This window comes from Papaver somniferum, unplaced genomic scaffold (assembly GCF_003573695.1).
Source record: "Papaver somniferum cultivar HN1 unplaced genomic scaffold, ASM357369v1 unplaced-scaffold_128, whole genome shotgun sequence".
Lineage (NCBI taxonomy): Eukaryota > Viridiplantae > Streptophyta > Magnoliopsida > Ranunculales > Papaveraceae > Papaver > Papaver somniferum.
In genome coordinates, this window is record NW_020621936.1 from 11,163,666 (window position 1) to 11,189,951 (window position 26,286).

Sequence of the window (26,286 nt, forward strand, 5' to 3'; positions counted from 1 at the left end):
GGGATTCAGAAGTGGTCCATTTTATATTAGGATTTTTGGTGATAACAATATGTTGAAATCATTGATAGAAAATGCAATACTGGATCTAGTTAGAAAGGCTTACGATGAAAATGATAAGCAAAAGAGGAAAATGGAAATAGCCGTAAAGAACAAAAAGGAGTATGTACTGAGTGAAGAGAAACAAAAAGAAATAGAAATGCGCGACACAGACATTATGAGGCTGATTGGCCTATTTATGTGTGTAACGTTGTTCTTTACCCAAAAAGATGCAAGCTCATTGAATGAGAAATACATAGGTTTAGTACATGATACTGATAGATCAAAAAATTTGTCATGGCTTGATTTAATCCATCACCACCTTCGCGAGCAGCTATTCAATAATAGCAGCAATCCAACTGTTGTTACTGGTTGTGTTATATATTTGTTGGTGAGCACTCCTATGATATTATATTTTTCTGATAATGTAGACATGGATTGGATTCAAATTCTTAATCAGTCTTGTTCGTGTTTCAACCATGGTATGCTGAGCATACTCATTGTATTAAACCATTGACGTTACCCGGAGCAACCTACTGAGAGTAGCCAGGTGGAACATCAAAGAAATCGCAATGGAGGTTACAAAAGATATGCAGATGGTTGAGTACCCGGTAATATCATGGCCCTAATTCTAATTTTTGTTTGTGCTATACTATATATTATAGAGGAGTGTATGCAGGCTATACTGTTAAAAAATGTGTATTCTTGCTACTAACGTTCACAATTCTTAAATAGTAGTGTAGGCTATACTGTTAAAAAATGTATATTCTTGCTACTAACATTCACAATTCACAATTTTTATGGTTGTATAGTAATGTATGTAGACTATACTACTGGATTGTGGCTGTAGATTAGTGTATATAGACTATACTACTGGAGTGTGTATATTCACAATTCTTCGTCACATGATAAGTATAAACTTACACTGATTAAAATGTAGCATAGAATAATCTGCGTATATGTTCTATGTGAGTGTACGTAGCATATACTGACTAAAATTGTAGAGTGCATAGGTCCTGCACCGATAGAAATGTTTGCTTTTGAAATTCATAATAGTGTATGGAATCTTAACTCATAAGAAATGCGTATTAATGTTTTGTGTTTCAGCTCTCGCCGAGTATTCTTGATAAGATTACTGAAATAGAGTAGAAAGCTTTAAATGAAATTGCGGAGAGGTTGCAACGCCAGCGAGAGGAAGTAAGAGTCCCAGAAGTAGAAGAAATGGATGTTGATAAAGAAATGGATGGTGTCGAACAATAAGGATTCAAAGATGTGCCACGACCAAGAGAATTGGATGGTTATGAAGAAGAATTATATGATGACTTGAGGTTAACCATATATTTTAACTGGATGGCAATGCAGAGCATAAAGGAAAAAGGTGATTCCGTAGATCCAAGGATGGAGAATTTGATGAATGAAATATATTATAAAGCATACCCAGAAAGGAAGCCTTGCGTTAACACAAAAACATCTTCAGGGGATGACTCTGACTCTGCAGCTGGATCTGGCTCCGACTCTGACTCTGATGAAGGAAAACAACATTCAGACAAAGAATCTGATGAAGAACGGACAATGAGTGCTACTCTGGGTACTGAGTCAACCGAAGTTCCAAGTGCAAGTACCCCGAAAGACCAACATACAACTTATGGAGAAGAAGAAGAAGAAAAAAAAGTTGCGCCATCCAATGATGAACAAGGGACATGGAGCGGAAGTATGAAAGAGGCTGCTACTCTGGGCACTGACTCAATCGAAGTTCCAAGTGCAACTACTCCAATAGACAAAGATACAACTCCGGACTGTGAAGAAAAATATGCGCCATCAAATTATGTTATTGAGCCTTCGCAATACAAAATGTGGGCTTTAGGTGACTTGAACAAAAAGGTGGATGAGCTGCAAGTTGAGAAGTGCTTACAAAATCCAACACCAGTAAGCTAATACTCCTTTCGCACTTATATTGTTTTTCAAGAAATTTATATCAGTATATGTTACCTGCACTTTTACTAAAAATCAGTTTTCTTTTGCTTAAATGCTTACAGCCTGAGCTGAAAGCAATCCAACAAGAAGCAGCTAAAGCAGTGATGGGTGAAATAAATGGCGCAATCAATAATCTCCAAGAGAACCAGAAGGTGATGCCAAGAATGCAGTTTGTTTTTTTGGTTTGTGAGGTGCTGAAGGTGTTTCAAGATTATGATGAAGATGTTGTTGATCTGAATGCAGATGTTGAGCTACCATCTGAAGATATACTATATGAAATACATGTTCAAGAATATTCAAGTGGTAGTTTGGAGAGCCTCACTCAGTTGTCTTCGACGCAAATTGTGGAGAAGTGCTTTGCAAACGATTTGCTACCTCTACCAGAACCAGTGATTGAAAAGGTACAATTGTTCTGCACTGTCAATTCCTTTTTAATAACATGTGTCATATTTTTCAAACACGTGTATAATGCAGTTCAAATGAAAAAAATGCAGGAACCCCAAATAGTGAAACAACAAATGGTAGAAAATTGTAAAGAAGAAAAAGCAACGTTGGGTCTTGCATGTGCTAGGATTGAAAAGACTATACACGAAGAAAAAGGAGGAGGTTCAAAGCCTACGCCACATAGTGATTTTTTTGACGTGTCGTCATTCACACTGTTGACACCAGAAGAAACTGCAAATGAGGTTGTGGAACCAGCAATGATATGCATACAAAGGTTTCTTCAGTGTGCCTTTTCTGTATTTTTTATTTATCCTTAATTTTTTTTTCCCTGCTAAATATAGGCTTCGATGAAGATAAAATTGTCTCTCAAAAAAACTGAAGTTAAGAAACCGGAAGCCGAACCTAAGCGACCGGTGATTTTTCCGCCATTCTCTGATATAAAGAGGAAGATGAAGAGAAAAGCAGACAAACCAGCTCTCCAAGATTTTGTGAGATATTATTTTATCTGCATCTTAGTTTAATTGTTTTACATAGTATAGGCAATCTGCACACTGGCATACACAAAAATGACACTCTTTACCTGTTTTCTTAAAATGCAGGTTCCCCCCAGAACATGAGTCTGCTATGCAGATGGATGATAGGGAGTTAGACGAGAGGCGGGCGTTGCATGCTGAGACCGCAACAAAGGTCTTTGCACGAAATGCTAAGGTAAAATGTTTGACAAATTTAAGTTCATTATGATATTTGCGGCTGAGTGTAAGGGAAGTCGCATCAGGCGTGCGTTTAGATTAGTATGACAACGAGGGGGCGCTGCCCCCTTGACCCCCGTAAAAAAAATAATACCAATTGATTAAGTAATCAAAATGAATATACAGTAATAATCATTATATTTCATGAAAAATTTGCTTATCAGTTACCATGTATATAAAAATATGTAATCAAAATATGGTAGTGCAGATTGCCTATACTGGGTAAGTTATCAACAGTATAGCTAGCCTATACTGACTAATTAGGGTTTGTGTTAAAAAAAATCAGGAGGCAGAGATGAATCGAAAAATGAGTCGTCATTTAGAAGGTCCTCCAATAAACACTGGCACAGAAGTAATGAAGTCAAATGTTGAAACTAAGACATTGTCTCAAACAGAGGATGAAGTTCCACTAGCTATCAGAAAAAAGGCACTTCTCAGTGTTCTCACAACAAGGGACGATACCAAAGTGGTCTCAAATGTGGTTAATGATGTAATTAATCGGAAAGATAGACAAGCGAAGCCTATTGGACACATGTTTGACATTGGAAGTAAGTTTTCTGGTAAAGCTCTTAAGAAGACAAAACCAAGAGTCGAATCAAAAAAGCAAATACATGTGAAAGCAAGTGGCAAATCGTCTAAAAAGGAAAAGCCAAAAGATAAAGAGATACCAGACCAAGTTATCATGCCGAATAAAAGGAAAGGAAAACAAATTGTAACTGAAAATCAGCCTCCGAAAAAGAAACAAACAACGACAAAGAGATTGTAAAGAGAAGGATAGTAATAAGTTGAAAGATCTTCACGAGTCCCCGTTTTTCCATAAGATGAGTGAATATCAACTAAGGGTGCTCTCTCCATACTTCGAACATGCGTCAAATGTATAAGCCTCAAATTGAAAAACAAAATAACATAATTTTTTAGAGAGTACTTCACAAGTATATGAAAAATGTATTAAAAACAAATTTTAAAATATTCGTTGTTTTAACCTTGCAGCTCAAACCCGTGGAGAGTGCCGACTGGCGGTGGTGCATGTAAATTCGGGCAGGCCGGGCCGCCCGACCCAAAAACTAAGACAGGCCGGGCAGGCCAGGCTTAATATTTGTGAGCCCGTAAACAAATTCAGGCCGGACAGGCCGAACACAAGTAGATAATTTGCTACCCAAAGACCGTCCAAAGCCCGCTTTTTATACGGGCAGGCCAGATCGGGCCGGTCAGGCCACTATTTTGATTTTTTTTTTTTTTAAGTTTAAATTTTCAAATGAACGGTATTAAATACAATATCCTTTCCTTTCCAACATCGCATATCGTAAGTGATAGTATTATTTTATATTTAAATTACACTGACAAATTTTAAATTTTAGCTTATAATAAATAATTAATTAGAGTACAATAAACTTTCTAATAAGAAAATATATTACCATTAATGTTTTGAAAAGGTTAATTATAAGTAAAAAAACAATTATATATTTTATTTTTCTTGACACAAAATTGACAATTATAAAATTGTAACTTTTAAGTCTTTTTAAGAAGATATTAAATGATTAATGGCACATAGAAGGCTTTCTGGCCGGGCACCAGGCCGGGTATCAGGCCGGACATCATAATTAATCGCAAAGCCCGAGACCGCCCAATAAATTAATCCAGGCCATGCCGGATGGTCCATGACGGGCCATAACAGGCTTTGGGCTATTTCGGGTACAGGCGGGCTCGGGCGGATACAGGCAGGCCGAGTATTTTCGGGTATTATTTACACCCCTATATATATGTGTGTTCGCAAACACGATGCAGGCCTTGGTACACAATGAGAGCTTGGAAGCAGACTTGCTTCGATACGCTGTGTACAAGATAAGAGAAGCTTGTCGCAAAGCTCAACAGAATCCTGATCCGAAAAAGGAATACCACTCAGTATTGTACCTCGATGCATCTGCTTGGGTCAGTATTATCTTTTTTTCTTTTTCAGTATTATCACAATAATTATAAATAAAACTAGTCATTTCTTTTTAAGGGTACATATAGTCTATACTTGGGTGGAAACTAGCTAGTTTGACTTCAGCACTTGAAAGTACATATAGGCTATACTGGGAAACATTTGACAAACATCATTTTAGAGTACATATGCTAACACTTGCAAAAACAATCGATATTCCAGCTTCATGTCGACCGATCTCAACTTTTTTCGGGCCAAGATAAGGATTCTGTTGATAAACCAATCTTAGAGATGGACAAAAACGTCGACAAAATTATGATACCCATGTGTCATGGAGCCGGATTGGGGAGTCATTGTACGCTGCTCATTTTTTATTTTAAGGAGAAGAGGTTCGTTCACTATAACTCATTGAAGAGTGGAAAACATACGTACGAAAAAAGTGCAAAAAAAATGGCTGACCGCTGCTTAGATCCTATCAACAATTTCTTGGTACAATAGAAAAAGAGCATTGTGAAGAAAGTTGTATTCTGGGATTTCCCAACACCTGAGCAAGGGACTTCGCCAGATTGTCTGTTGTATGTAAGATATTTTATGAAGAAATTTTCTTGTTATAATTTAGAACAACAAACTGAGTTGAGGTTGGAAGATGGAGAAACACTAAGAAATAAGATTCAAGGTAAAATGGTTAGGATAGCTTGCAAGTTGCTGACAGCGGAGCATCCAGAAGAGAGTTGGAAGCCATCTTTTGAAACTGATTACTACAGTAAAGTAGTATAAATAATTGTCGAAAACTGTCACTCTGTACTTTTCTTTTAGTTGTTGGATTTTGTTTTAATGTACAATGGTAAACAAACTGTCTTCGTTTCTGTCGAATGACCAGTAATGTGCAATGGTCAACACAGTTTCTTCTTTTTTTTCTTGTTTTATGGATAAGAATTATTAATTCAAACACAAATAGTTCTTATTTTCTGTTCTCATCTATATACTTTGTTCTTATATATACAGTGACTTATTAGCCTGATACCTGAGTATACTCTTTGCAGAAAGAGTGTTGCAGTGATAACTAAGTATATGTTGCCTATACTCATCTTAAACAAGAGTAAAAACTAGAGTACAAGCTTTATGCACTTTTAGAAAAGCAAACTGTTTTCAGGATAGGAATTATTACTAAACACAGATAATATTGTTTTTAGTCCTCATCTATATACTTTGTTCTTATATATACAGTGTTCTGATACCTGAGTATCTCTGTAGAAATAGTCTTGCAGTGATAACTAAGTATGTGTTGCTTATACTCATTTTAAACAAGAGTACATGTTTTATGCACTTTTAGATTATGTTCAAAAATGAAAAGTAAACTCCAAAACATTGAAAGAAATAATATGATATCTGCATAAAAAAATAGTATCGCCTCAATGAAGAGTATATATTGCCTAACTGAAGCGTATATCGAAACTGTAAAAATATCTATATATAAAAGTCAGCTTCAAAATAAACATGATGAATAGATCATTGTGACGGTGCTTTGTTATGATGAATAAACAAAGCATCATCGGTAGGGAGGAATGAAGGTGCAGGTAGCTTTGTTGTGGTGAGTCTTTTTGTGACACTTGGAGCATTAACTGACTTCTTACTAAGCCCGTGTGCACTTTTTATACGGATTCCCTTTGGTCGTCCAGGTGGAGCTCTTGGATTAGGATGTAGAATGGTGTCTTCTTCAGTATACTCCTCGGGCCTGTCATAATTGGGGATATGTCTGATTGAAAGTGAGTATAATTCACGATATGTAGAAACTTTAAAGTATGGGTGGATATATTCCATGTAATGGTCGCCTTTTGCAGATATCGCAGCTGTGGCATGTGAACATGGAAAACCATATGTTAGAGCATAGCTCGGTCGACCTCGCATGTGTTTCTATCTCAAGCATGTTTGTTAATGTTAGTGATCAAAACTATGAGTCTTGATTTCTAGTCTACATAGCTAAGTCTCGGACTAGGATAGAAAAGTGTAGTTGAGCTCAAGGACTTCATGGCGATTCATCATACAACGATGAAGATCTACTCAAGGAACCGTGGAACTTCATCAACAAAAAGGTATGTGGAGACTTGAACTTATCTATCACTCAAAAGTCTATCTCTTCTATCTCCTACTTCTTATGAGACAAAAGTCGTATGCTATATAGACTGGATCATACACATTTAATATTTCGAGCCGAGTATATCTCTCCTATCTATATCTCGAAATCATGTGTTGGTAAAGCGTTTCGCTTTGATCGGGTTTATCTTCACCTGGTGACGAAAGTCATAATGTTTCAATCACTTTGAAAATCGCTTTGACGACAAATAGTGTAACAACTATATAACGTCCTATAAGAATGTTTCAATGGTTGGAATGAGAGTTTAGGTCTATATAACCAATGATGAATATAAGCATTGTGTGGAAACACATATGTGCATAAGTCCTATTCCTTAATCCGAAGTTTGCGAACTTTGTTGATTGAGAGAAACCGGAGGAATTGGCTTTGCCAAGTCCGCGAACTGACGAAAGTTCTCTTGCCGAGAATTTCTGCTGAGATTTTCCAAAAACTCGTTTGCGTGTTTAATCCGCGAACTCAGTCCGCGAAACTAGTCCGCGAACTGGCGGTACTCTCCTTGCCGAGATTTTCTGCTGAGTTTGGAAAACTCTGCCGGTTGTCTTAAGTCCGCGAACTTGTTTGCGTACTTGAGTGGGTTATGATCTAAAGATGTGCTTTGAACATGAAACTTAAATTACTAAGGAATGCAGTATGCAAACCGTGGCTATAAAGTTCACGAGTCGATTCAATCGAATCGAATCATTTTTGTTTCAATTGTATGAAATGCTCATATTAGCAATTGAACAACTCTCTAACTAGTTCATTTGAGTCAATTGAACTAGTTATGGTGAAGAATAACAAGGTTAATATGAAATGCTCATATGGTTGACCTTTTGGGTTACTATGTTGGACCAACATACACGTACACGTTTGGGCACGGTTTTCACAAACCCAATAAACATACATCTCAAGTGTGTGTGACAAGCTAAGTTTTCGATCTAACGGTTGAGAAATATTAGCTTGAATCTAAATCAGGTTTTCATCTAACGGTGAATATTGATTGCCTTGTAACTAAGGCAAAACCCTGATTTGAAGACTATATATAGGAGACATCTAAAAGTTTATGGGTGAAAATTATTCCTGCCGAATTTGGTAATTTGGGGTGTGTGGATGAGGAATGAATCTAAAACCTAAACAAATGCACTGCACGGGAGTGCTTTGTGATTCGAGAAATCAATTTATACAATTCTGGCCTAAACCAAGAAATGGCCGTTCCAGACTTGCTTCTGTCACAAAGTGAAGGAGATGGGGTTGATCTTAGGGAGGGAAGCGAAGAAGGTGTTGATATTGTGAAGTTTTTGGCTATGTATGACTTGTATCAGAAAGCTGAACTGGCTTACAGAATGAAAGCTATCAGTTCTGGTGTTGGAATACGATTGTATCAACACTTGGTTTCTGTCGTCTTGTCTTGTCTTGTTTGAAAATAGGGAGGATAACCTATTTATACAAGTCATTGAGGATAACCCACGTCTCTCATGGGAAGTGGAGAAAGTGGAGTGATGGAGTAGTGGAGTTGCATGTGTTAGTGTTACACGATCAGTCTTGCCCACTTCTCCCATCATCACTATCCGTCCATGACTTCCTGACACGTTCCTGTGATGGCGCGTTGTGCGCTGCACGCTGTAAACCTCCAGACCAATACCCCAGTATGTATCCCCCAGTTTGTGACATGATTGATGTCTCGAGTGTGTGGATCGTGGGACCCATAGAAAGCAGCATGTGATGCTAGATTAAATAACTAAGTTATTTAGGAAGTCGATGCTTGTGAAGTATCGTGTGTATTCTATGCAAGTAATGCATCGAATGTATTTAGCATGAGTGAAGCATCAATGTTTGAAGGCTTAATGGAGTAAGTCACGATTAAGCGTCTTAAAAATAGATGCATGTCTATCCATCTTCAAGTGATCGTTTGGGGATGTACAGGTAAGTCCCGACTTGGCCGATACATGGTGTGGTAGAGTGGCGGATGGTAATCACCACGACACCTCATTGACCAGTTAACTCCTGACCAGGGTTGTATAACCAAGCAGGTGAAGTTGAACGGACGAGATGATCTTTGAGGCACTCATCTGCGACCGTTAGTGGAATTAGGGTTTATGAAGAGGTGTGCAAGCATCACTCTTCATCTTGATCGAATCCAAGCATGGGACACGATTTTGGCAAGGCCGATTGGGCATGCATGTAGACGGCATGCTGGTGTACATGCCCACACCTCATTGTCTCGTGAAAGTGTAATCTAGATCGCTCAATTTGTCCGGCAAAGAGGAGCGGCTAGGATTGATTTGTGACAGAGATTTTGTGCCGCAAAGGCCGCGCGTCATGCCAACTTTGGGGGCGCGTTTCGAGGCGACCAAGCCTAGTCGGTCTTGGCCGATTAGTCTGGTGTGCAGACGACGGGCTGGTGTACACGCCTGCATTTCATTGTCCCATAGAAACGTGATCTAAGCCACTCAATTTTTCCGGCAAAGTTGAGTGGTCGAGATTAGTTTGCAATTGGGAGGTGTGACCATGCCTAGTTTGGGCGTGCGAATCGAGGAAACCATGCATGATATGCCTTGGCCGATCAGGTGTGGAGATATATGGGCCCACAATGATCATGTTGATGCGCACCGGACCTGCCTAGTCTATTCCTGGACCCTTCGTTCGTGCAGGATAAAATGGACGCTCGTGATGTTCAAACCCTAATTAGGGTTTCATCGTCCGTGCGTCATGCCTTGTTTGGGCGTACGAACTGGAACGACAAACTATAGTTGGTCCTGACCGATCGGTCATGTATGTAGGCGGGCCCACGGTGATTGCATTGACATGCTCTGGGCACTTTGAATCTACATCTACACCCTCCATCTATGCCTGCGAAGATGGATGGTTGAGACTACTTTGCGATACATGTAATGTGTCGCAAACCCTAATTTAGAGTTTCTCATCCACGCTGTTTTGGCTGGACGTATTGGCAAGCCATGCTACCCTTTTGGGGAGGCCGACCATGCGGGTCTGCATTGGGTCGGTGGTGAATACTCCAATACCTTCTTGAGGGTTATGGATTCGATCTGAGGCATCCAATCATGCTGGTGAAGTTGGATGGTCGTGATCGTTTCTGAGACTGATATGGACAGTCCAGATGCTCAATCGGGCTAGTATAAAACTCCGAGAGTTATAGCCTGTACGGGTATTTCGTACATGCTTCATTATTAATGCTTGGAGATTCGTGTTGCTCTGCTGAGAGCAACACTCAGTCGTCATGCCGCACCAATGATAGGAGTGGAGCAGTACAGGAAATACAAGGCTGGTCATACATTAATAATGTTATAAATTCACAAGGTATATGAGATTGTTGCTACATGCTCCATTTTAGGTTAATTAGTAAAGTGGAGAAGTATTCATCACTTATCAATGGCTTTATCCTTTACAGGATGTCAGCGCATAAATTTGGTTTTACAATTTTAGCCCTGAACTAAAATCCACCATCAATATTAAGTCCTCTGCCTAGCACATAATGGTTGCATTATTGTGGGGGTAGGCATGAGATGGTGACAGTTAAAGATAAAACTTATGAGACAAAGTTAGATGTTACCAGGAGAGACGGGTCGTCTTGTCCTTGGAGCATGTCACGTTCAAGAGGCGTCCAGGCGATCGTTCCCATAGCATGATGTCGGTCTTTCCTGCTTCGATCGATCTTGCTATGCCTGCTTCGGTCGAGGGGGCTATTGCGCCTGCTTGATCGAACGTGGTATTTATGTGCCTAATCGACGGACTGCTGCGCCTGCTTCTTTCGTGGGAGTACGCCAGGTGTGACGACGACCTTGGTGGGACCGGTTTCCTCCTTCAGATATTGAGCCAAGAAGGGAATAGAACTTGTATGCTCCTCTTCCCATAGACAACCGTGCATGTAACCCTGAACGGATGTGGACCCCACCATGTATATGCTTCGAAAAAACGTTACCCTGTTGCACCTGTTTGATAGGCATGTGGACCCCCCTACTTCGCTCAACCGTGGGACTCATCATGCGTCCGCTTGATCGAACGTGGGCTTGTTTTGCCTGCTTTGCTTGGGGCCGGCTGTTGCCTCACCAAACACCAGACTTGATCCTTGAACAACACTGAACTTGCCTTGACGAACACCGACCTTGCTGACGGACACCGCTGCTTCGATCGACACCGACCTTGTTGTCTTGTTTCGTTCGAACACCGGACTTGTCCCGTATACCATCTTTGTTACTTCTACCAACACCGGCCTTGCTGTTGTGACCAACACCGGTCTTGCTGACTAACACCAGTCTTCCCTTTGCTCGAACGTGGCACCCAGGCGTGCTTGCTTTTCCCAAACGTGAACCTTGTATGTTCGAACGTGGTGTGGGTCTAGCTGAGAGCGTTGAAGCAGCTTCTGGAGCGAGCAGGTCCTGGAGAGCATCGAAGTAGCTTCTGGTGGAGGGAGCTTTGAAACGGCTTCTGCTGGACAGGGTGTTGAGGCGGCTTCTGCTGGAGAGGGTGTTGAAGCAGCTTCTTCAGGAAAGAGCGTTGAAGCAAGCTTCTTGTGGAAGAGCGGTGAAGCAGCTTCCTCTTCAGTTTGATTTACACTTGCGAATTACATGCTTCTTGATTGACCATGTTGAAGAAGTCCCTGACTGATGGTGAAGGAACTTCATGCTGAGCCTCAGTCCCCAAGCGTGATTTACATGGTTCTATCTTGTATGGTCGGTGGGTTTACCATAATAAAGATATTGTCATCTCTCCTTCGTGACTCTACTACTTCTCCGTGGGAAAATAAAATATGCAGAAGTTCGGATTACCTCTGTCCGTAGTGGTTGTTGCTACGGTGAAGCTTGAACAACGGTTCTCAACCGCAGCTGCGATCAGAAGAGACTGGGAGGAAGATGGCGCGAACTTGGCGGTCTTCATATAGTGGTAGAGCTCGTCTCGTTATTAGAGGGAGAATCTAATGATGGAACTGATGGATTCTTGATGTTGCCTCATGGAATGAAGAAGAGGGGGACAGTCCCATGACCATGGGTATCCATTGAGCCTTCGACTTGATAGATGTTGCCACACTAGGTTCATGAGACCGTCTTTACACCTGCGTTGCGCTTCACAGATGTCCAGGAATATCACCAGTCTTTGACAATACTTCTGCACTCTTGAGTATATATTCGTCTTTGGACATCTTGGAATGATAGCGTGCTTGCATCTCTCTAAATTCACCATCTTTGAGATGGGCAGTGCTAAGTGTTATACTCCTTTGTGATTATCATCTTCGGATAGTGTCTTTGAGGAGTAGGGAAGTTCCTTCATGCGAAGGACTTAACTAATGATGAAGCTCTTGACATGGAGAATCTGTTTGTACCTCTTAAGACCCAGGCGCAATCTCCTTTGGTGACGCAGCTACTTTTTCTACGGGAGACGAAATTCTGAAAGCGTCTCTCATTGATGTTGTTGTCGTCGATCCAGACATGGAATATCTTGGACGTTGTTTCATCATTATGGCGGTCGTGCATGTGCTATTGGAGTTGGAGTTGGCGATCTTGGACGCGCAGGATGTTGTATCTCAATGGTTTTCCTCTTACTGCTTCAGCGGAACTTCTTACAAAGGCTGAAGATTGTATTGCCCGTTGGTGAAATATATGTTTCCACGAACATTGTGAGGCTCTTCATTACTGGCAGGATTGTTGTTTCCAGCAGAGCAGGTGCTATCGTAATTGCACCATGCTCATACATCCTTATCTGGTTGTAGCCGCTACATCCATCCATGGAGGAGAGCATGCGGTGTTCGCTGGTAGCATCTACCAACATGTCGATGTTAGGTAGAGGAAATCATCATTAGGGAAGCATTCGTTCAAGTCTCTGGAATCCATGTAACACCTGATCTCGCGCCTGAACTGCCTCGGAGATTGTTTGACCGGCTTGGATCGGATATTGTATGAATGCTTACACAAGGTCGAGCTGATTGAGATAGGCCTAGGAGATTCCTCATCGTCGAGCTCATCAGTTGTGGAGTTGGTATCATCTTGCAGCTGTCGTGGAGCATCCAACACCTTTTCCTGTGGATCGTTATTGTTGTAGCATTTCGTTGGGCGGAGATACTGGGTAATAGTCTCCCCTGCTGATTGCTAACAAAGGCGTCGGTATACAGTTTCCCTTTCTGGTCACGGCTTGCCACAAAACATGGGTTGTGGATTCACCGGATGAAGAGGAATGCCTTTTCAGCAAAGGTGCGTCGTGGGGATTAGCCCTCAATGATGCAAGTCGGTCCTCCTCCTGGATTGACGCCCACGTGGACAGTGGGATGCAATAGACTTTGTCTGATCCTTCCCGCGGAGCTTCTCTCAGTTCGAACAGTTCTACTCCGCATCTTGGTGCGTAAGGAGACAATGATGCAGGAATACGAACGACTTCTTTATCCAGCATAGTCTTCAGGCATTGGTGATACGTTGAAGGGACGATCCCGTATGTGCTGGTCTGGTTTCCTTCAAAGTCTGTCATTGTGGTAGGATGCCATACGATCTTGCCTGAGCGAACCTTGGCCATCCTGAGGGTCTTGAGAGTAATCACATTCGAAGACGCTCCCGTGTCGATGGGGGCCATCTTGAACTCTAAATCCTTGATGCATGCAGTAACGTGTAGGGCCCGGTTGTGACCTTCTTCTGGTTGATTGCAGCAAAACTTCTCTGCCCGTTGATTCTTCGAGAGGTGTAAAAGTTCGCATAAACTTTCCACTAGAGAAACCGCTTCCTGATCCACCGGCCTCCGGCTCATAGTGAGACTATTGACTTGAGGAGGATCGTTGTGAGGATCAGTCCCCAGTGTAAGAATCTCCATGACAGGACCATTCATATCTGATGTTGCTTCTTTGATCAGGTTCATGTAGGCCCGTGCCACTTAAGTACCTTCTCCGGGTGCGTTGAATGCGTTCCTTGTTGGCTCCAGGGGCTGTCGCGGCTCTTGTGGAAATCGATCAGTTAATGCTTTAGGAAAAGTGAGTACCTCTTTCTGAGTTGTAGCCATATACGTTTGAGTCTTAGCAAGAACTTCCTGCCTCTCCATCAAGTCTGTGATGGTAATGGGAGATGGTCCTCCTCTCGTCTCTCCGGCTCCTCGTCCTGACGAAGCAGTGGAATCTGTTTCTCTGGTGACCACCGGAGGCGTTACAGTTGAGGAGATGTCGGGATTCGCGGCTGCTCTGGCTCTGGTGATGGGAGGCGTTACACTTACTGGAACATCTCCTGCTTCTCTGACGTTTGTGGTAGAAGTGACGGATCCAAGAGATGTATTGACCACAGTAGCTCCACTGACAGGTACATCAATACCGAGAGTGTTATCCACACTAGCTCCATCAGAATTTATTGCTGATCCAGACCTGAGTTCTACCATCTTGAAATGGATTGATGATTGAATTGGTCCTAAGATCTACCCTTTTCGAAATTGATAAAGTTGAATCGGATTTTAAAGAAACTGACTTTACGACCGAGAGATAACCTCCCACTGTGGTCGCCAATTGTTTATGGGTGAAAACTATTCCTGCCGAATTTGGTAATTTGGGGTGTGTGGATGAGGAATGAATCTAAACCCTAAATAAATGCACTGCACGGGAGTGCTTTGTGAATCGAGAAATAAATCTGTACAATTCTGGCCTAAACCAAGAAATGGTCGTTCCAGACTTTCTTTGGTCACAAAGTGAAGGAGATGGGGTTTATCTTAGGGAGGGAAGCGAAGAAGGTGTTGAGATTGTGAAGTTGTTGGCTATGTATGACTTGTATCAGAAAGCTAAACTGGCTTACAGAATGAAAGCTATCAATTCTGGTGTTGGAATACAATTGTATCAACACTTGGTTTCTGTTGTCTTGTCTTGTCTTGTTTGAAAATAGGGAGGAGAACCTATTTATGCAAGTCATTGAGCCTAACCCACGTCTCTCATGGGAAGTGGAGAAAGTGGAGTGATGGAGTAGTGGAGTTGCGTGTGTTATTGTTACACGATCAGTCTTGCCCACTTCTCCCATCATCACTATCCGTCCATGACTTCTTGACACGTTCTTGTGATGGCGCGTTGTGCGCTTCACGCTGTAAACCGCCATACCAATACCCCAGTATGTATCCCCCAGTTTGTGATATGATTGATGTCTCGAGTGTGTGGATCGCGGGACCCACAGAAAGCAGCATGTGATGCTAGATTAAATAACTAAGTTATTTAGGAAGTTGATACTTGTGAAGTATCGTGTGTATTCTATGCAAGTAATGCATCGAATGTATTTAGCATGAGTAAAGCATCGCTGTTTTAAGGCTTAATGGAGTAAGTCACGATTAAGCGTCTTAAAATAGATGCATGTCTAGCCATATTAAAGTGATCGTTTGGGGCTGTACAGGTAAGTCCCGACTTGAACGATCACTTGGTGTGGTAGAGTGACGGATGGTAATCACCACGACACCTCATTGACCAGTTAACTCCTGACCAGGGTTGTATAACCAAGCAGGTGAAGTTGAATGGACGAGATAATCTTTGAGACACTCATCTGCGACCGTTAGTGGAATTAGGGTTTATGAAGAGGTGCGCAAGCATCACTCTTCAACTTGATCGAATCCAAGATTGGGACACGATTTTGGCAAGGCCGATTGGGACTGCGTGTAGACGGCATGCCGGTGTACATGCATATACCTTATTGTCTCGTGAAAGTGTAATCTAGTTCGCTCAATTTTTCCGGCAAAGAGGAGCGGCTAGGATTGATTTGTTACAGAGATTTTGTGCCGCAAAGGCCCTGCGTCATGCCAACTTTGGGCGTGCGTTTCAAGGCGACCAAGCTTGGTCGGTTTTGTCCGATTAGTCTGGTGTGCAGATGACGGGCTGGTGTACACGCCTGTATTTCATTGTCCCAAAGAAACGTGATCTAAGCCACTCAATTTGTCCGACAAAGTTGAGTGGTCGAGATTAGTTTGCAATTGGGAGGTGTGACCACGCCTAGTGTGGGCGTGCAAATCGAGGCAACCAGGAATGATATGCCTTGGCCGATCGGGTGTGGAGATAGATGGGCTCAAGATAATCATGTTGATGCGCATCAGACCTGCCTAATCTATTCCTGGACCCTTCGTTCGTGCAGGAGAAAATGAACGCTCGTGATGTTCAAACCCTAATTAGGGTTTCATCGGCCGTGCGTCATGCCTTGTTTGGGAGTACGAACTGGAACGACCAACTATAGCTGGTCCTGGCCGATCGGTCATGTATGTAGGCGGTCCCACGGTGATTGCGTTGACATGCTCTGGGAACTTGAATCTACATCCACACCCTCCATCTATGCCTGCGAAGATGGATGGTTGAGACTACTTTGCGATACATGTAATGTGTCGAAAAACCCTAATTTAGAGTTTCTCGTCCACGCTGTTTTGGCTGGACGTATTGGAAAGCCATGCTACCCTTTTGGGGAGGCCGACCATGCGGGTCCGCATTGGGCCGGTGGTGAATACTCCAATACCTGCTTGAGGGTTATGGATTCGATCTGAGCCATCCAATCATGCTAGTGAAGTTGGATGGTCGTGATCGTTTATGAGACTGATATGGACAGTCCAGATGCTCAATCGGGCTAGTATAACACTCCGAGAGTTATAGCATGTACGGGTATTTCGTACATGCTTCATTATTAATGCTTGGAGATTCGTGTTGCTCTGCTGAGAGCAACACTCAGTCGTCATGCCGCACCAATGATAGGAGTGGAGCAGTACAGGAAACACAAGGCTGGTCATACATTAATAATGTTATAAATTCACAAGATATATGGGATTGTTGCTACATGCTCCATTTTAGGTGAATTAGTAAAGTGGAGAAGTATTCATCACTTATCAATGGCTTTATCCTTTACAGGATGTCAGCGCATAAATTTGGTTTTACAATTTTAGCCCTGAACTAAAATCCACCATCAACACTAACATTGGGCAAAACCAATCCCCACACGTCTGTGTGATACTAGTGCGCTCGCTAGAGTCGATTGTCCTCTAACCTTTGGTTTTCTTCTCTAAAACCAGGTTAACGACTTAAAGACTTCATTAGTATTGTGAAGCCAAACCGATACTACTTTTATCGTAGTTGTGTGATCTCATATTTCATCTTCTATCGTACGAGTACAATCTTTGATTGGCTTGAGATCGTGAGAGTTCACCGATAGGCAAGATAAAGAAGTCACAAACATCTTAGTCTCACTGTTTGTGATTCCACGACGTCCTCTTGTGTATTCAAGTAAGACTGTTGAGAGGTGGTTGATTAATCTAGGTTGTTCTTCAGGAATATAAGACCGGATTATCAATTGGTTCCTGTTCACCTTGATTTCATATCTTAAGACGGAACAAAAACCTAGGGTTTTTCTGTGGGAGACAGATTTATCCTTTGATAGACTTTTATGTGTGAGACAGATTTGTTTATTATCAAGTCTGCGATTTTGGGTTGCAGTAACTCTTGGTTGTGGGTGAGATCAGCTAAGGGAATCAAGTGCGCAGTATCCTGCTGGGATCAGAGGCATAGGAGTACAACTATACCTTGAATTAGTGGGAGAATGATTGGGGTTCAATTATAGTCCAGTTCGAAGTTAGCTTGGAATAGGCTAGTGTCTGTAGCGGCTTAATACAGTGTTTATTCAATCTGGACTAGGTCCCGGGGTTTTTCTGCATTTGCGGTTTCCTCGTTAACAAAATTTCTGGTGTCTGTGTTATTTCATTTTCCGCATTATATTGTTTATCTTTATAATTGAAATAATACAGGTTGTGCGTTAAAGGTTAATCGATTGGAGATCCGACCTTGTGGTTGTCGATTTCATTGATTAACACTTGGACATTGGTCTTTGGTACTGTCCAAGTTATTCCTTGTATTTGATAAAGACTTGCTATTGTTTTTAGCTTGAGTAAAAATCAAATCAAGAGAGAGATATTGACTCCTTGAGATACTTTTATCTATATTGAGTCTGACTGTCTAGTTGATTCTCTAGCAAAGTATTTCGGAATTAGTCCATACAGATTGCTAAGCGAAATATTGGGTGGTGTTGTTAGACCCCCGCTTTTTCACCATATACATGCCATCTTTGGCAGGTGCAAGTCATCCTCTCTAGATCAATAGAGCGAGACCTGCATAGCATAAAATAATAAGCAAAATTGACAAATCAAAAAAACAATATATAGCAATATTAAGTGGCATTAATGAACTGTATTGCTTATCTGTACTGTGGGAGCATAATCAAAAATTTGCATTTGTACTGGATATTATATGTTTGTGTAAACTCTAGCATAATAGACTAGATAAAGCAAAACTTATTTTAATTACTGAAACTGTATTCAAACAGTATAGGTTTTCTGCACTTATGTGTACCATGTTTATCTAATTACCACGTTGAATATATTTTGTACTAATTAATAAACATTAAACTGACCTCAGAGAATGAACTTCGAATATGTTGTGATCATACTGACTAACATTCCAGACTCAACCCATTTGGATATGTTCTTCTAGCAAAGCTTGATAAGTAGGAGTGAGTTTTTCAGGGTCCATCAAAAGGATTTCTTCGCGCCTCTTTGACATTAGGTCCATAATGCGTCGCCTGGACAAAAAACAAAACAAAACAAAAAAAAATTATTTTACCAGAAAACAATCAAAAAAGTAACCAACTTTTCGAATATATTAGAAAGATTGAAGTAGAAACATGATTGTGTCTACAAGGGGGCAGGCAGGCAACTTCTTTTCATCTCGAATCCAATTATTAAAATGCGCTACTCCAGTGTTCCGGGGGGATATTACGTAAATAGGTTGCAACCCAAGGCCTTCCCATGATTTTCATTTCCCTGAGTGCTTCTTCGTACCTTGCTGGAGTAAGTGCATACGTAGATTTCTTATAACAGGCTACAACCTCATTATACTTCTCATCAGATTTCTTGATGGGCAGGTTGTTTAAGATATGGTAGTAACAGTAACTGTGATGAGAATTAGGAAAAACCGCAGGAATAGATTGTAATAGACCTTCGTGGCGATCAGAAAAAAAGGTGATTGGACGACTATCAACAACTTTCTCAAGATTCTTCATAAACCAGTGCCAACATTCAATAGTCTCTCCCGGAACCAAAGCATATGCTAAAGGATAAAAACCTACAAATGAGCAAAAAGTATAGGTAAGCTACACTGTACCAAAAATATAAAACCAGAAACATGAAAAAAGCAAAACAAAAACAGTATATAGGTCCTATATTATATAGATATTACTTGGAGAAAAAAAGAGTCAGAAGCACAAAGTGAAAAAAGTATAGAAAACTTGCCTTGATCGCCATTAAGACAAGTCGCAACTATCAAACCTTTTTTGAATGGCCCATTCAAAAAAGTCGCATAAACAAAAATTATTGGCCTACACAATTTATATCCTTCAATACATCCGCCAAAAGAAATAAACAACTTCTCGAATTTGTTATCCGCATCATTGTAGTCGAAATCAACATGAGACCCCAGATTAGTTTCCTTCAATGCATTTACCCACTAAACCAGGTCAGTATACGACTTAACGTCATCCCCAAAAAGCTTCTGGTGTGATAATTTCAATCCATGATACGCACTATGGTAATTTACATTCACCCCGACATCACATTTGAGGTAGTCTTTAATTTCACGAGTCTTGATAAGTGGATTGTGCCTCACCTTATCATGAATAAGGTGGTTAATAAGTTTCTTAGTTAAAAGAGGGATCCTCAACTTTAACCCAACACCACATGTATGCCTTCCAACATACTTTTTGATCTTAAAAACATCAAGTGAAGAACCTATAGCAACTGCATGGATCATCCATGAACAACCAACCTTGTTGCACTTCATTGTAAACCTCGCTGAGTCATTCCTAACCTTCGTAACTTTGTACCCAGTCTTTGCGCAGTATTTCTGGCATGCTATTCTTACAGAGTCCACACCACCACGGAACAACTTATTAGGATCATCAAACACAGATTCCCATCCATCAGAGATAAGCGCCTTTACAACCTCGTTACCCTCTTTTTCATAACTTTCTCTGGCACTTTGAATCAGTTGTGATTGCTTGTCCACATGAACAAAATTGGACGAACTTGATGCACCATTAGAAAGAGCTTCAACATGCAACTTAAAGTAAGACGATTCCTGGGAATGGTGCAGTGCAGCAAGCCCACGAAGATTTACATCAACCAGCACAGGGACTTTCACACCATTATCAATATAATTGATAACAATACTTGAAGGAGTCAACATCCTCCACTCATTGCAGATGCAAAACTTCAAATCATCAATAGTATAAGCGTACATAACAAGATAAGGAATGTGATGGTGCTTGAAGTAGACATATGCATAGCACATAATATTTGGAATATCACCAGAAGTAGACATATTAAACCTGTGAAAAAGTATAACCCCCATAAATCAGCAAGATAGCAAAGCTTAAACTTAGTCGCAGTGATAAATACAGGAGTACAGGGAACCTACACGGTTGAGTCTACAGGCATTGTGCAGTGTAGTGTCGTGTATATTCATTGTACCATTATTGGAATCATTTTATGTTCAAGATTATAATGTACATGCATTGTAGCATCATGGGAATCATTTTATATTCAAGAGTATAGGCTACATGTACTGTAGCATCATAGAAAAAAGACAACACAAATTAAGAAAATATATTCACTTCTATCAAAGAGTATAGATTATGTTAACCATAAGAATATTCACATGTTATAACCTCTAATGAACAAGTGTATAGGTTATATGGACTGTTAGATTATATACGAAACTGGAAAAAAAACACTGTCGAACTTCAATTAAAGAGTATACCTAGTATGCACTATCAATTCACAACCAAAACAATGAAAACATAACTATTTAAAACTGATACTGAACAGTATAGGCTAGATGCACTATCAGATCATAGGAAAAAATAAATGAAAAGAACAATAACAAACCTGGAAATATGATAATTTCTCCAAGTGAAATCAAAGAATAAAACCTGCAAACAAAAAAATATATTATGTTCGCTGAATCATATTGTATATGCAAAAACAAAAATCAAAACAAGAAAATCAGAAAAACAAACAATTAGAAAAGATGAATCTTAAAACCAAATCATCAACAAAACTAAAATCAGTAAAAACTCTTGAAAGATTAAGATGAATCAACTGGTTAAACGGTATCAAGATAGAAGAAAATCAAAACCTAAAATCATCATCATAACACAAGATTACAGATTAATGATAATCAACTAACGAGAGGAAAGAATATGAAAATTAAACCTAAAATCTTCATCATAACACAACGAATCATCTTATTAACAGTAGCAGATGAAAAAAAACAAAAAAATCGAACAACAACTAATCTAAATCAAAAAGAAAAATAATGTAAAAGATGAAATCAACAAACCTGCGTAAATATATTGAGAATCAAACCCTAGAACATCAGGTCCTGGAGAATCAATTGAGAAGAAGAAAAAAAATTCAGACGAGATCTGAAATCTCTCGACTGAAATCTGCTCTGCGTTTTGTTTTTAGGAATGTTTAAATCCTGAATTTATATAATATGATTTGGTGGAGGGGTATTTCTGGAATAATTGTAATTCGTTTTAATAAATCTCGCACGTGTGCGGAAAAAGATAGGGTAAACATCTTTTTTTGGACCTCTCATTAAGCTGGGTTTAAAGAAATGACCTGTCATTAAGCTAGCCCACTGGGTTAGGACCTATGAGTAATTCCTACTAAAAAAAGAACGATTTTTTAGGGACCATGATTTTTTTGAGGGGACCATGGTTTTATTGGTCCACCTTCCCTATAGTGATAAGGAGTGTCCTAAAACGTTGAAATGAGTAACGTACCCTTAACCTAATTTAATTTAAAACCAACCTAATAACCACCTATATATATAAAACCACCACCTCCTCCCACCACCGCCGATTACCACCACCACCACCTACGATTATCACCACCGCCAACCACCGATTACCACCACCACCTCCTCCCACCACCACCGCCACCGCAAATTTAAGAAATGTAATAACAACAATGCAATCACAATTAAGTTCGGTTACATAATAATTTTATCGAGTATAAAAGACGCCAGCCGCGACCTGATTCTGCCATGGGACCACTCCGGAGGTATTTTCCAACAAACCCTTCACTTTAATTTGATTTTGATTGCTTCAATCGAATAGAAATCATCAAAATAGGGTTTTAATAGGAGTTACAGAACCATGTTCGATTAGGAAGATTTTCCAAAAAACCCTAGTTTACTAACCGAACTTCTTGAAAATGAAGAACACAAAGAACAATTCGGTTCTATTGGATTTAAAACTAAGTCACCTAATTCTCTGTTCGGTTGTTTCGCAAAAAAATTTAAAACTACAAAGTAACCGAACTCCACCCTAATAACCGAAAAAAACAAATCCAGTCTAACTGAACTGTGTTGTTGTGTCCACTATGTTGAGTTCCAAAATAACCGAACTTAGCCATTAGAGTTCGGTTTGTTCGTAAAAACTTTTAAAACTATAAAGTAACCGAACTTAGCCAATAGACACTGGAACCAATGTAGTTAATATCGGATATCGGTTCATCTCGGCCGGGACCGATACACTGGTACGATTTTATATCGGGGATATTATCGTTGAAATATCGGTATAATATCGGTTCTAGATTTAGAGACTATAATTTTATATTAAACATTTTCTCCACACATTTTCGGATAAGATATAATAGATAACATTAATTTTATCAAAAAAACAAAAGAGTAACTTTAGTAGACTTGCTTCGAGAGCTACATGCACCTCTACTACCACCTGGAAGACTTTCTTCGCCAAAATTACCCTTAAACTTTATAAAAAAACGACCAATACTCATATCGGGAAATGTAGGAAAATTTCGTATCGACCGATACGACCGATATTTGACCGAAACGGCCGATACGGCCGATATTATCGGGCGAATATCGTATCCCCGATATCCTTCTTATCGTATCGTTCTGGGCCGATATCCGAAATATCCCCGATATATCGGCCGATACGGCCGATATTGACTACATTGACTGGAACTTCATATATTTTTTTTTGTTAAGTTCGGTAACTTCACAATTTTATCGCAGAAACCGAACTCGAAGTTCGGTTGGTTAGCTGTTAGGTTCAAGTTTGCGAAAGAACCGAACTTTGTAAACTTATATACTCTTATATTACGTAAAGTTCGGTTAGATCAAAAGTGCATGCAGTTTGCGAACCAACCGAACTTTGTACACCAAAGTTCGGTTAGTTGAGAACCAACCGAACATAACGCTGTAACTCCTAGAAATTCTTTTATTTGAGAGTTCGGTAACCTGCGTGTTTGGAACAAGTAACCGAACTACACTTTCAGATGAGTTCGGTTACTTGTTCATCTCACGGGGAAACCGAACTACAGCTTCAGATGAGTTTGGTTACTTGTTCTTCATATAAAGTAACCGAACTGTTCAAAATCCAGTTCAAATCCGGGTCATTTTGAAGATTAACAAATATTCTAGAAGAGGATGGAGATGAAGAATCAGATGAGTTTTCATCATTTGAATATTCAAACTTAGTGAATTGGAAAAAAAAAATTATTTTCCATGTTTTTCTCCTTCATCTTCTCTAACTCTACTCTCTCAATAATTCTACTCAACTAATAATAAACCCATCTTTTAATTTAATCTCACTAATTGTTTTTAACTAAATCATTCACTAATCATAATCTAAAATTAATTAAGAGGATAAATTAGGTATTAAATAAATAACTAGATATGGGATGACCTAAAATTAGGTCTAATGCCTTTATCCAAAATAAAACCATGATCCCTAAAAAAACCATGGTCCCCCAAAAATCGTTCTAAAAAAAGAACAGGTGGGCCGGTTTAGAATCTGTAGATTCCATCCCAGTCCAGATGGTCCATGTATTTAGCCTGTAATGTGTTGAGTCTCCTGATACTTCCGGTTGACAGTATCTTCCATCTCTTTCATATTTACAGTTTTGTCTGTGTACAGAATTGCAAAACCTTAAAACCCTCGTTTACTTTCTCCGTAAATCGAGATGGTATTGGGATTATTGGTAGGGTTAGGAAGATCAATGAGAAGAAAGAGGACATCATCTCTTTCTATTCTCTCTTCTAAACGCGCTCCTAAAGATTATTACAAAGGAAAAAATTGTAAACCTACTGGTTTTCATACTCGCAAAGGTACATTCACTATCTCTACTCTATTATAGTGTTGATTGACCGTCTCTCTTTTTGTTCAGTAATTTACAAATGCGAATTTTCAAATTTCTTCAGGTGGATATGTTGTTGTTGATGAAAAATTGCCAAATTATGTTGTTCCTGATCTAACTGACTTCAAGGTACTGTCAATTATCTCCAAGCTATTGCTTGCACATGTTTCGATAATGAAAATGTGTTCCGTTGATCTTAGTTCATGTACAAATGTAACGGGCTGGATATCAAGAATGTTACTTGAATCTCAGAAATAGGGATAAGGAAATTGAATCTTGGTTCTTATCTGGAATGTCTTGCACAATTGGTGTAGAGAGTAGGTCATCTTTTACTAGCTATATATATGTCAGTATGTGTTTACTAATCATACATGGCTTTCTGCAGTTGAAGCCATATGTTTCACAATGCGCGGTAGAGGTGAAAGCTACGGAGGCTACCAATGTTGCCAAGTGAAGATGTGGCTAACTGAGCAAGTATTCTAATCGTTTTTTCTTCCCAGTAGGCCTTAATTGAATTGTATTTTTATCTAAAAAATAAATTGGAACTTAAAAATGAAGATTGTATTGATAATTTGGAATATGTGTTCTCTTTTGTTGACTCAATGAATATACTTTACTTCCCCAGGACTAGCCAACCAGGGCACTAGTTTTTGCTTGCATGTATCAGAGAAAGATAAACCCTTCTATTTCACCATGCTTGATTTTGTTGCATGACCTTACTTTGAGTCTCCATTTTGCCTTGATGCATCTAAGTAGTTCGAGGAGAACCACGATAAGTAGTAAGACAACTAATTTATCCAATTGTAAAAAACTCCTATTGTCAAAATATACTTAACCAATAGAAGGAGAACATATTTAGCACAAGACATCAGAAAATTTAGGTGCTTGCTATTTCAAAGTCTCGACTACTTTTGGCATGAGCCTCTAGTGTCTTTTTAGATAAATGGCTGTGTACAGAGACTTAAAAGAGTCATGGCTTCTAGACATTTCTTTGAAGGTAGTTAATTTCTAGGACTCGGTTAAATGATTACTTGGGACTAGGAAACTTATCTCTTATATTTTATTCTGTTGAATCTTTTACTGTTCATAGCTAGCTGTACATGTATATGGATTCATACGTCAGCATGCCTTGAATCTCTGCAGCCAAATGTTTCATAATGCACAAGAGAAGCAAAAACTGCGGACACCATTTATGCAGATTATTTGTGCGAAAAGTGACCAACCATTGTATCCCTCTTTCATTGTCCCATTGGTATTTTCATTGAATTTTTTAATTTGATTTTGCTTGGAAAAATTTGATTTGAAAATGATATGACTTTATAGTAACACCTTCAGTAGTTTAGTTTATGTTTCTGTTGGCCTTGTGCATTTTTTTAGTAGTACTCGTGAAAAAACTGAACCTAGTTCTGCTTAAAAATTTGTTATTCAGTGCGGGCTTAGTCAAGCATTGCAGCGTGCTTATTTGAATCCTGTAATTCTGCACTATATGGTTATGGCTACTGGCTATGCAGTTTGTATTACCAAATATTATGACATGCATTTGTATGTGGCTTCTGGGATACGATCTATTCGTTTTGTTGACCGAAGTGATATATCTACTTATGTTTATAACACTGACTATTATTTATATTCTGACATTGAGTACTCTTCTTTATGATACGTCTTTTGAATTCATGTCAAACTAATATTATGCATGTAATGTGCATAGGTATTAGGTGTGTGTAAGTAAGGGTTTGTTTGAAATTGGTTTGAGATGTAACCTTTTAGCAGGAGGATTTCTAGTTCAAAGTCTTGGGTTACAAGGTAGATAGGTACTCATC

The 26,286-nt window shown here is 39.7% G+C and overlaps 3 protein-coding genes across 6 annotated transcripts in view; all 3 read left to right on the top strand.

Annotated features, from left to right (window-relative positions):
- Window positions 1-4,314, top strand: part of LOC113331840 — a 6,313-nt gene extending 1,999 nt beyond the window's left edge. The window contains exons 2-8 of one of the 4 annotated variants that reach the window (XM_026578490.1): window positions 468-647; window positions 1,144-1,962; window positions 2,073-2,411; window positions 2,505-2,696; window positions 2,796-2,942; window positions 3,054-3,162; window positions 3,490-4,127. In XM_026578490.1, the coding sequence (XP_026434275.1) occupies window positions 1,387-1,962; window positions 2,073-2,411; window positions 2,505-2,696; window positions 2,796-2,942; window positions 3,054-3,071 (1,272 nt within the window). In that variant the 5' untranslated portion in view covers window positions 468-647; window positions 1,144-1,386 and the 3' untranslated portion in view covers window positions 3,072-3,162; window positions 3,490-4,127. Of the gene's footprint in view, window positions 1-8; window positions 648-1,143; window positions 1,963-2,072; window positions 2,412-2,504; window positions 2,697-2,795; window positions 2,943-3,053; window positions 3,163-3,489; window positions 4,128-4,193 lie in introns of those variants that run through there. The other 3 variants (XM_026578491.1, XM_026578492.1, XM_026578493.1) reach the window with 3 other exon arrangements.
- A 547-nt stretch (window positions 4,315-4,861) lies between these two features.
- Window positions 4,862-5,915, top strand: LOC113331813. The gene is made up of 2 exons (XM_026578451.1): window positions 4,862-5,132; window positions 5,350-5,915. Exons 1-2 carry the CDS (start codon window positions 4,983-4,985, stop codon window positions 5,623-5,625), a joined length of 426 nt encoding a protein of 141 aa, XP_026434236.1. The 5' UTR covers window positions 4,862-4,982; the 3' UTR covers window positions 5,626-5,915.
- Window positions 5,916-24,195: 18,280 nt separating this feature from the next.
- LOC113331718 (39S ribosomal protein L41-A, mitochondrial-like) lies at window positions 24,196-25,139 on the top strand. Its single transcript, XM_026578362.1, has 3 exons — window positions 24,196-24,437; window positions 24,531-24,595; window positions 24,852-25,139. Exons 1-3 carry the CDS (start codon window positions 24,293-24,295, stop codon window positions 24,918-24,920), a joined length of 279 nt encoding a protein of 92 aa, XP_026434147.1. The 5' UTR covers window positions 24,196-24,292; the 3' UTR covers window positions 24,921-25,139.
- Window positions 25,140-26,286: the final 1,147 nt, after the last annotated feature.